The sequence below is a fragment of the Denticeps clupeoides genome, chromosome 18 (genome assembly GCF_900700375.1).
Source record: "Denticeps clupeoides chromosome 18, fDenClu1.1, whole genome shotgun sequence".
Classification (NCBI taxonomy): domain Eukaryota; kingdom Metazoa; phylum Chordata; class Actinopteri; order Clupeiformes; family Denticipitidae; genus Denticeps; species Denticeps clupeoides.
This window is the reverse complement of record NC_041724.1, coordinates 3,502,555-3,513,788: the sequence shown is the minus strand read 5'-3', so window position 1 is coordinate 3,513,788 and position 11,234 is coordinate 3,502,555. Positions and strand designations below refer to the sequence as shown.

The 11,234-nt window shown below is 47.3% G+C and overlaps 1 protein-coding gene across 1 annotated transcript; it reads left to right on the top strand.

Moving 5' to 3' along the window:
* The first annotated feature begins 514 nt into the window (after positions 1-514).
* On the top strand, positions 515-5,894 carry cyp4v2b (cytochrome P450, family 4, subfamily V, member 2b). Its single transcript, XM_028960649.1, has 11 exons — positions 515-707; positions 805-917; positions 1,444-1,529; positions 1,982-2,172; positions 2,468-2,537; positions 2,907-3,033; positions 3,854-4,027; positions 4,114-4,216; positions 4,324-4,458; positions 4,919-5,098; positions 5,731-5,894. The coding sequence occupies exons 1-11, from the start codon at positions 515-517 to the stop codon at positions 5,892-5,894; spliced, it is 1,536 nt and encodes a 511-aa protein (XP_028816482.1).
* The last annotated feature ends 5,340 nt before the right edge of the window (positions 5,895-11,234 follow it).

Genomic DNA, 11,234 nt, shown 5'->3' with positions numbered 1-11,234 from the left:
CTGGTCTGAGCTGATATAAACAGCTAAAGTGTGTGAAAACTTCAAGGTCTTAGCTGTGAAAACTCAACTCATGCCACCCATGTTGGCTTTGTGCTTTATTATTTGCAAAAGCCAATACTAAATAGTCGAGACTATAAAATGGACGTAAGGTAACAACGGTGAGCTATTCTAAAATTTGTCTGCAGCTCTGAAATTTTTGGTCTGGGTGTATGTTAAGTATTTATTGAGATTTGGCCTTCTTCTCGGCTTCTGGAGGCGTTGCATTCGGCCGGAGCCCAAACGAAAATAAACAGGGCCCGTCCTCTAGCCGAAAAAACACAACACTCTTCATCCCGGCTCCTCTGGCAGCCACCTGGCCGTTCACCTGCAGATAACTACATTTGCTGCATCATAAAGCAAATAGCCCAATAACTTCACGCCAGCCGCCCCTGAGCAGGACGGCCGAGTTGGGGTCTAAAGTTCACGCTGAGCCACCGGTGCGTTTCACAGCGCTGCTCGATCCATCGGCGCAAAGATGGCCATTGAGCTGGGGCTGTACACTCTGGGAATCGTCGCTCTGGCCATTTCTGTCATTCTGCTGGCATGCCTCGACTATCAACCGCTTCGGGAATATGTATATAAATGGATTGTAATGAGGCCGATCCCTGGAAAGGGGGGAGCGTTTCCCATCATCGGCAACGCGCTGCAGTTCAAAGTCAACGCTGGGGGTAAGGGAACTCTCTACCATTTGTCCACACATACTGATAACACTGCGTTTTTAATCGTCTTTCCACTCTTGTTTGTCCGTTTTTTTTCAATCTAAAGAATTCTTCAATCAAATGATTGAAGGCACTAATGAGTTCAGACACTTACCACTGGCCAAAGTTTGGGTTGGACCCGTACCCTTCCTCATCCTCTACCATGCGGAAAACATTGAGGTAAATCCACCAAGTGCATTAAGATCACAGTGTGCTCAAGGAGCGGCTGCTAATAAGCGGCTAATTGGGGGGCTGCAGAGGAACAACAATGCTTGCATAAGTAGGATGTCAACACCTTTGTGAAGTCTGCTGCGGGCTCTAAGAGCTGCCATGTGGTTTATAGAAGCGGAAAATGGCCCAGCCCAGGCTGTGTTTTTGAATCTGAGCAAGGTGGTGCCACTGACCCAAATCTCACTGGTCCGGTGACCTGTCACATCGTTGGTGTTGAGGTCTTTCATCTCTCATTGTCTCACGTCTAAACTCACGTTTGACATAAATTATAAAAAAAAAAAAGCGGCATGGAAAACTGGATAATTTGTCTTTGAAACACCTGGGGATGCTAAGAAACGTTACTGCAGCCAGCCAGCAGGGGCACTAGACTAGTTTTGACAAATTTCTGACAGTTGAGGGTTAAGTGTGAAAAGCATGGGTGAAATGTTATAGCTTATACATTCCATGTACCCATTGGATTTGTTGTTGCCTCTAGGTGATACTGAGCACTTCCAGACACAATGATAAGTCTTTCTCCTACAAGTTTCTGGAGCCTTGGCTTGGCACAGGGCTGCTCACCAGGTATGGCTCAGAACCCAGCCAACATTGTTGCATGACAACTGTGACACAGCAACACAACTCATTTCTTGTGTAACCCACAATCAAAAACAGCTTGTGATCGCTATTGAACTTTTTTGGTCAAGGTTTGTACAGACCATAAGTACATTACAATGGGTTCTTTATGTGCTCTATCAGGCAGGGACTGTTCATCATCACCCATTTGCAAGGCTGGTTGAGGACCTTGATACTGGTCATGTGGTGATGGCCCTGGATAGAGGCCAAGAATGATAACATGTTTGCTTGATACTGGGTTAGAATAGTTACTGGGTCATTTTAACAGATGGGAAGGAGGCCAGAATTGCCTGAGTTTGTTTAGAAGGAAAACTTACAATGCCTAGAATAAAAATAATAAAAAAAAGACCACAGGATCATCCGTCTCAAGGCTCAAAATTCAATCAGGTCTTATTTCGCAGCACAGGAGAGAAGTGGCGTGGCCGACGGAAGATGTTAACCCCAACGTTCCACTTCTCCATCCTCTCTGACTTCCTTGAAGTTATGAACGAACAGGCTGAGGTGCTGTTGGAGAAACTGAAGAATCATGCGGGAGGCGAGGCCTTTGACTGCTTCAGCCTCATTACTCTGTGTGCCCTGGACATTATCTGTGGTGGGTCTGTCTGCATGTCTTCTGTGATTGAGACGCACAAAACCATTAACATTTTCTTCTCTGCAAAAGACACTTTCTTACTTACGACTTTAATAAACTTCCAGTGCATCATTATGTATTATGTATAACATACAGCTGCACAAAGGTAGGATGAAGTGAAGTGCATTAAAAATACAATGCACCACAATTAAATTACCAGGCTTAAACAAGAAACCCATCCATGCAATCTGAATGAAATGTGGTTTACTTGAAATAAATAAAAAAATTTACATTTCTAGTTCATTTTCTCCCTCAGAGACAGCAATGGGTAGGAACATCTATGCACAGAGCAACTCAGATTCTGAGTATGTACGCAGTGTTTACAAGTAAGTGAAATCCCAAAGCGTTTCCATTATTCTCGGTGGATATGCACGCAGCCCAAAATTGCCTGCGTTGTCAGCGTGCTAACAAACGTGGAAATAATCATGCGAATAATGCTGAGGGTTAGAGCCTGGGTTTCACACCTTCAGCACGGGCATTCATGTTTGCTAATGTTCTTAATTATGCTGTAATCTATATACAATTAATATTGAACCTTGCGTGAACAGTTTACGATTACGATGACCGACTGATCTAAGACCGAGGCTCTGAAAGTAGATAAATGAAGTGTGAAAGACTGTTAGATGGATATGACGGCGGTGTTGTAGCACAGGTGTGATGCTCGCTTGTTGGTCGACATCTCTTGTCTCTCTCAGGATGAGCGACATCATAACGCGCAGACAGAGAATGCCCTGGTTTTGGCCGGACTGGATCTATAATTTACTGGGAGAGGGCAAGGAGCATCAGAAAAGACTGAGGATCCTCCACTCATTCACTGAAAGTGTGAGCACATTAATGTCATGTCATGAATTGTGTCCTCCATCATGCTGGAGAAATTGACTCATTTGCATTGGTGGTGGACACACTAAGACGTTGGACAAAAATCTCAATAGATGTTGAGTTGGGTCAACATCTGGCAACCGAGATCATTGACATCCCTTTCATGCACATCAACCAATCAGTGACTGTCACATCTAGTGGACATGACACTACATTTAATCCTCTATTGCAAACCGACATGTAAATCCCATTGTTATAAACCTTTGTATTATCAGAGCAATACCCTTACTTTGGGTGATCAGATGACCTCTTTCCCCTGGACATGTCCTTTTTATACATTTACATTTAGAGCATTTATCAAATGCCCTTATCCAGAGCAACTTACAATCAGTAGTTACAGGGACAGTCCCCCCCTGGAGACACTCAGGGTTAAGTGTCTTGCTCAGGGACACGATGGTAGTAAGTGGGGTTTGAACCTGGGTCTTCTGGTTCATAGGCGAGTGTGTTACCCACTAGGCTACTGCCACCCCTTTTTTTAAGACCTGGAAGTCTTTAGACACGCCTGGATCATACACGCCTATTGACTTCCAATCGTGGTAGCCGAAGTACCGCTAGAAACTCGGTAATCGAAGTGTCGTTAATGGAAGCGTGGCAACCCTACGCAGGCACGCTCACCCCCTGATCAGGAGTCAGTTTTTTTCACAACCTCAAATCGGGGCACCCTACCTTACCCATAGTTGCTCCAGGAGTGTTGAAATTATTACTATTACTAATGTAATCATTTTATAGCATCAGCTAAATGTTTTTTGTTTTTTTTTCACAGGTGATCAAAGAAAGAGCGGAGCGAATGGCGGGCGTCGATTCAGACAGCGAGTCTGATCATGGCAAGAAAAAGAGGAGAGCTTTCCTGGACATGCTGTTGAAAAGCACAGATGATGAGGGGAATTACCTGAGCCACGAGGACATCCGGGAGGAGGTGGACACCTTCATGTTTGAGGTAGAGAACCCTGATGTTCCTCACAACTTCCTTCCGGAACAAAGCAGTCCTAAAGGGTTCTGGCTAATCTATCTGGCTCATTTTAGGGTCACGACACTACAGCAGCGTCCATGAACTGGGCTCTTTATTTAATTGGCTCTCATCCTGATGTCCAGAAGAAGCTTCAGCAGGAGCTTCAGGAGGTGTTCGGTAAATCTTCCCGGCTTCTTCCTTCAATCAATCACCCGTCTGATCATTTGGTCCGTTTTGTACTTGCTATATGACTTACTTTTGGTGGCTACCAATGTGCCCGCCAGGATTGTCTGATCGCCATGTGACCACGGAGGATATGAAGAAGCTTCGTTACCTCGAGTGCGTCATCAAGGAGACGCTGCGCATCTTTCCCTCCGTGCCCCTGTTCGCGCGCAGCATCGGCGAGGACTGTCAAATGAGTAAGTGGCAGTCGACTCGCGCTGCGCCGCCATTCAGCATTGTGCCGCGACGCAGAGATCACAAAGGCTCCCAGACATTTGAAGTCACTTCCGCTATTTGCATCTCAGTGAAACAGCAGACGTCGGGCTTCTATTTTTATCCACCGTGTCACAATGCGAGCAGCTTTGGGATCTGAAATTAGAGTCCAGACGCACCTGCATCAGGTGTATTTGTGCGGCAACATGGCGCCTTGCGTCTATTTATTCCGATATCAGCATACGGGAAACTGTTAACTAAATATGGCGTAAAGTTAATGAATTCAGTCGTCTCTCTGTTGAAAACTCAACCAGATCAGACGCCATCTAGTGGTGCTTCCTTATATTGCGGAAATAAATATCGGCTAGCGGTGAATACAGCGTTAGTAATTATTATTAATACATTGCCATGTAACTACAGTATTGCGTTTGTAATTTGTTTTAGACGGATTCAAAGTTCCCAAAGGCGTGAATGCGGTGATTATACCGTACGCACTGCACAGAGACCCGCGTTACTTTCCCGATCCGGAGGAGTTTCGGCCGGAGCGTTTCCTGCCTGAAAACAGCGTCGGGAGACACCCGTACGCTTACATCCCTTTTTCCGCCGGCCCGAGAAACTGCATCGGTGAGTGAGACCAAGTGAGAAAAGTTGCTGATTTACAGTAACACAACACACTGGGCTTTAGATTATAGGAAAAAATGAGAAAAATACACAGGATTGAATGGTTATGTTGTTGTTTTTATTTTCTGCGGACTTCCCTGCGAGCGCAGGAAACATAGTTTCACGAAAACTTCACAAAACAAAAAAAAAACCATTTGAAAAGTTATATGCGGGGCCCAGATTTCATAGTCATATCAGCAGGGGTCACATCACATTACTGACCCCACTTGTTATGGTGTGGCACCACCCCCTCTGCTATTACCGTCCCAATTCCTCAGCGCCGTCTGCTCTGCCGCCCGAATCAATCATCCGTTTAACTTCTTGGGCCGACAGACTGGAGCGCCGCTAACATTTTCTCCCCCACATTGGTCTCTAGAGAGCGCTAGCCTGTCTCCAGCCGCTGAATGAGACAGATTGTCTGCCTGTGTGTGGTGCTGGAAGGTGGCGTCTGCTCGCCGGCGTTCAGAGCAGAATATAATGAGAGGTCAATACAAAGAGAAATTAGCCGTTTTGCCAATGCCAGGGCTCTGGATCCACCGCGCGGCGCATGGGGCGTGGCGCGAGGCTCGTTAAAATAAATGCGTGTGTGCATGCAGGCCAGCGTTTCGCCATGATGGAGGAGAAGGTGATCCTCGCCACGGTGTTGCGTCACTTCAGCGTGGAGGCCTTGCAGGGCCGCCAGGAGGTGCAGCCCCTCGGGGAGTTGATCCTGCGGCCGGAGAAGGGAATCTGGATCAAGCTGCAGGAGCGGACACACTAGAGTCCGCCAAAAAAAAAAAAAAAAACACTTCAAATGCTCCCGCTTATCAATATGTATATACCTATACATCACGATAAATGGGTCAATGTTGTAAATATGCTTCCCTCTCACAGATCTCTCCTGATCAAACAACACTTTGATTTGGATGTTGAAGCTTAATTGTCATTCAATGTGCCAAATAAAACTTTTCCAAACTTTTGGTCCATGTGTGATATGGGTGGTAGTAGTCTAGGGCTAAAAAACAGAAGACCCAACTGCCACTTACTACCATTGTGTCCCCCGGGGGGGGGCTGTCCCTGTAACTGCTGATTGTAAGTCGCTCTGGATAAGGGCGTAGCGGTTAAGGAAGAGGCCCCGTGATCAGAAGGTTGCCGGTTCGAATCCCGATCCGCCAGGGTGCCACCGAGGTGCCACTGAGCAAAGCGCCGTCCCCACACGCTGCTCCCCGGGCGCCTGTCATGGCCGCCCACTGCTCACCAAGGGTGACGGTTAAAACCAGAGGACAAATTTCACTGTGTGCACCGTGTGCTGTGCTGCAGTGTATCACATGTGACAATCAGTTCACTTTCACTAAATGCTGCAAATGTGAATGTTTTCAGGCGGCTGCGACGCGAGCCACGACGCGAGCACACGGTGCAAAAAACATCGTTTCCTCATCGTTGAATAAACGCAGAGGTAAAAATAGCCCATTAACATTCGTTTGCAGCAGTTTCGGTTCTTTTGGTACTTTTACCTTATTGATATGCAGACGGGGGACTTACGGCACTTAACAAGCTCGTGTGTTCACTGTGAGCCCTCATTTGGGCAGAGCGGGATGTGTGAGGAATTTTCCAAAATATCGACGGCGAAATATTGCACTTTCTGCTTTTAATTGTCAACACATGACGGAAACGCCACTTTTGATCAGTTCTCCCTTCAAGCGTCACTCTGGTTCGAGTTTTCATTCGCTGCTTTGACCGCGTTCCAGCGCGAGAGTTTCAGGCGGCGGCGGCCGCGTGCTAAGCCGCCCGGCGCGGCGCCCTCGTCGTCTCCGAAACAATTTGTAAAGTGTCCAAGCAATAAAGGAGGCCGCCGCAGCATTTGTTCGGCTCTCAGGCCTCGCCGAGGTCCCAGCGTGGATCGGCTTCAAGCGATAACGCGCTGGCACAGACAGCCGCACAAAATATTAAACGGAAACTTCCTTTAATGTCGGCCCTAAACAATGCGGGTTTATAGAACGTTCTAATTACTTCTCCCTTCATGTGTTTAAGGAACACGTTCATGTGCGGAACGATATGAAAAAATGCCTGTACTGTTGCCAAAATTCGAGAGCGTGACAAAAATATTGAAATTCACACAAAGCGACAAGAATTAACATAATCACTCGCCGTTGTCCCGTGCAGCCCTTTAAAATCGCGTGATTGGAGGAAAAAAATCGGTGCAAATTGGGTTATTTTTGGGGGTCTTTTTGACGGCCGCTGTGAAGCCACATCACGGGCGGAATAATAAGCGACTTAAACCAGTAAGTGTGCGTTTCCATTTCAATAAGTGGCCAGATGTGCCGTTCGCCGGAAGCCACACCGAGCAAAAAGATTACGCCTCTCGCCGCCAAGTTCAAAACAGATATGGCTGTCATGTCAATGTGAACTTTCTTTCTTTTATTTATTTATTTACACAACCACCTCCCAGCTTCACCGATGATGATGTAGTAGCGGTAGTAGCCTAGCGGGTAACACACTCGCCTATGAACCAGAAGACCCAGGTTCAAATCCCACTTACTACCATCATGTCCCTGAGCAAGACACTTAACCCTGAGTGTCTCCAGGGGGGGGGACTGTCCCTGTAACTACTAACTGTAAGTCGTTCTGGATAAGGGCGTCTGGTAAATGTCTCAACAAGTCTCTCGGGGAGGACATTTTTTATCACGCCATCGAAGCACATCGACACCCTACAGTGTCACAGGGCACATGTCACGCGCGTGACATTCGCTCACAAACTCCCACCTATGGAGAGCATTCCGAGTCGCCAACCCCCTACTGGACTGCGGGAGGAAACTGGAGAACCCAGAGGAAACCAGACTCAAACTCACAAACCTGGAGGCGTGAGGGCACGTCGCTAACTGCCGTGCCACTCTGTGTCCCTCATTCGTAGTCTGTTCTGTTACATCTTATAAAACAGCTCGCTCTGGCCGGCCATTCTAATTGGCTGAGAGGACATAATACGCATAATTTGCCCTCTTTAAATATGGTATCGTTCCGCATTATTACATTTTCACGATCACGTTGTCCAAAAAGCAGCTCGCTGAGCAACAAATCCAACCGTCGGATCATGGAACTATGTACTAAGGTTCATAAGGTACACAATAATAAAGCGATCAAACAGCAACGCAAACATTGAACTTTGTGTAAAGCAGCCATGTTTAAATACGGAAATTTTAAAAAGCATACAGAGTGATATGAAGAGTCGTTGGCATTTTTAATATGAGCAGGGTTGAGTATTCACAGCGCATGAATATGGAAGAAGAACAGGCAATTGTCGGCATGTGTGGATTTATTCTCGGCTTTTTTCATCTCTAATCAACTTTTCTTGGCCTTCGACCTCACGCCTGATATCTCGCTCTTTTACGGCTTAATTATCCGACACGGCGTGATTGTCTGAGGGCTAGACGCCGGAGTGCGAACGCTCCGCGGTGGAAATTTCCATCATCGCAGGGCCCTCGCGTCGAGTCGCATGTCAGAAGTGACCCCCCCCCGGTCGCGCCGCTCCAGACAAATGGCCGGCAATCAGTCCGCCACTTCCACGGAGAGGCAGCATTGCTCCTCATCAGCATCTCCGCGGCCCCGGGAAGCGCAAGGGGGGCGTGGGGGCAAGCGAGGGCGCCGAGCCGACGGGACGGGCAGGTGAGCTGTGCCAAGCCCCAACGCCCGGGCGGCCAAAGCGAGATTAACGCTCGACTTTGACCAACCGAACGGCTAGCATCGCGAATATTCGGCGAGGGGGAGAGGGGGCGGAGGTGCTTTCCTTTGTGCCAGCAGCCTCTCTCTCCTCCTTTCCCCCCGGACTGTGTGGGTGACTGAGCGCCCGTTAACAGCAGCGGGTCAAACCGCTGGCCGAGGAGGGTGGTGCCGAAGAGGAAGGCGCGGTGTGGCGTTTGGCTATTATCTGACCTCCCAGCTGCTCCGCTGTCAGTCTGCCGGCGGTCCTGGGGCGGCTGAAGCGTCCCGGGGATGAGGCCAGGCAGCGTGAAAGTAGAGGAGCGCCGTGGATGGCGACGTTTTTTTTTTTTTTTTTTTTTTAATCCAATAGGACAGAGTTCACGCGAAAACTTTTGCGGCGCCGAGAGAGAAGAAGCATTTGTTTCGTCGGGTCGTCGCTAATCCAGCGGGGGAAAGGAATAATGGACATTGATGTACAACAACTTGGGAGCAAAAAAGTTTTTATTATCCTGTGCATTTCATGGGTGGTAGTAGACTAGAGGGTAACACGCACGACTATGAACCAGAAGACCCAGGTTCAAACCCCACTTACTACCATTGTGTCCCTGAGCATGACACTTAACCCTGAGTGTCTCCAGGGGGGGACTGTCCCTGTAACTACTGATTGTAAGTTGCTCTGGATAAGGGCGTCTGGTAAATGCTGTAAATGTAAAATGAAATTCAGTAATATGCATAAACATTTTTGAACAAAATACAATAGAAAATGTTTTAACAATGGAGTACATTTGCCAGCATTATGCCAAAATAGTCTAGTCAAAATGTCATTAATTTGACAAAATTTGGCCTCAAAGAGACCTTCAAATGTTCTTCTTTCAATAAATCAAAACTAACATTTTAAATTCTAAACACCAGATACCAACCCTATTACAGTATATTCTGCCACGAGCATTCCTGGCAGGCAGACCAACAGATGATGAAAACAATTCAAGCAGACAGATGAGCAGGGCGAGATTATGGTGGTAGAAGTGATGGAGGTCAAAAGCAGCTCCTATGCTCTCTGGCGGAACAGAATACGTGGCGATAACTCGTACCCACCTGCTCCACCAGTTCATCTGATGGTGTGAATTAGATGTTTGGCCAAATGTCAGAAGGTGGTAAGGAAAGCATGAGGTCAAGATCTTCTTTCAGGGCAACAAATCTGTATGGGTGGCTTTCAGGATGAAGCCTCATTGTACCTGGTTGGTGCATCCTGACCTACTGCTTTCTCTGCAATCACCGCTTCCACTAAGTTACCCAGCAGAACTGTGTTGCAGCTTGATGAGGGTGGTACGGTTCCTTCTTCTCCTCATTCATTGGCCTTCATGCATAGACTCTCACTCTCTCACTCTCATTTTCACACCAAACGCTGGCAGGCTGACCATAACGTGATGGTCAAAAATCAACTTGACAAGTGCCTTCTCCAGCCAGTTTTCTATCATATGGCTTCACCAAATGGTATCCAGTTATGCCAGTTACAACGGGGTGGTAGTAGCCTAGTGGGTAACACACTCGCCTATGAACCAGAAGTCCCAGGTTCAAAGCCCACTTATTACCATTGTGTCCCTGAGCAAGACACTTAACCCTGAGTGTCTCCAGGGGGGGACTGTCCCTGTAACCACTGATTGCAAGTCGCTCTGGATAAGGGCGCCTGGTAAATGCTGCAGAAAGCCACATAGCTTTCTGTCTATATTTCTCAAGCTAAGATGAAAATGAGAACACCAATTTTCCATTCCTGTCTCGGCGCAATCCCACCATGTTTATTCAAAATATTCCCCCCGTCAGTCTTTGTGGTTCCAAGAGGTACGATAAAAATTGTAATGACCTAATTGGATCTGTAATAAGCAGGAACAGGAGTAAAAAGTTCCTTCTGTGACAGACGGTGGACTTTCTCCCCCCTTAAAAGGGCGTGGGCGGGAGCACATAAGCAATCTGGGGTGGCAGCTGCTTGCAACATTCAGAGTGAAGGTCACCCTGCTAGGTTTTCGGATGGAAGGCAGCCATTACAGCAGTCAGAGATTACTGGAGATAATGCTGGATCTTAAGTACCCCGCTCTTCAAAGAGCGAGCCTCGCCGAATGCCAAGGATATGAGGAAGATCGGTGGCGTCCAAAACATAAAGCAGAAAAAATGCACACGCCTCTTTTCTCCCATTACCCGGCTGCCGTTTGACTGCAATGCCTTTAAATACAGAAGAAACATGAAATAAACTGTGCTCCAACGATTAATTCTTTGTGCGACGTGATTAATTATTAAGTTGTGGCCAATTTTCTCTGTGGGTGTCACGCACTTTGCTTTTCATGGGTTTCGCCTCGAGTCAAATGTGTCACATCGTGTGTGTCACCCTGCTTTCGGGTGAAAATACACAAATAGGCAAAGATCTTGCTGA

What these genes read in the sequence shown, in the direction of transcription:
- cyp4v2b (XM_028960649.1), top strand. Translation starts at nt 515, where the DNA reads ATGGCCATTGAGCTGGGGCTGTACACTCTGGGAATCGTCGCTCTGGCC. An exon ending in ACCATGCGGAAAACATTGAG is followed by an intron (nt 918 to 1,443) that starts GTAAATCCACCA and finishes TGTTGCCTCTAG; the next exon opens with GTGATACTGAGCACTTCCAG. An exon ending in GGAGCTTCAGGAGGTGTTCG is followed by an intron (nt 4,217 to 4,323) that starts GTAAATCTTCCC and finishes TGTGCCCGCCAG; the next exon opens with GATTGTCTGATCGCCATGTG.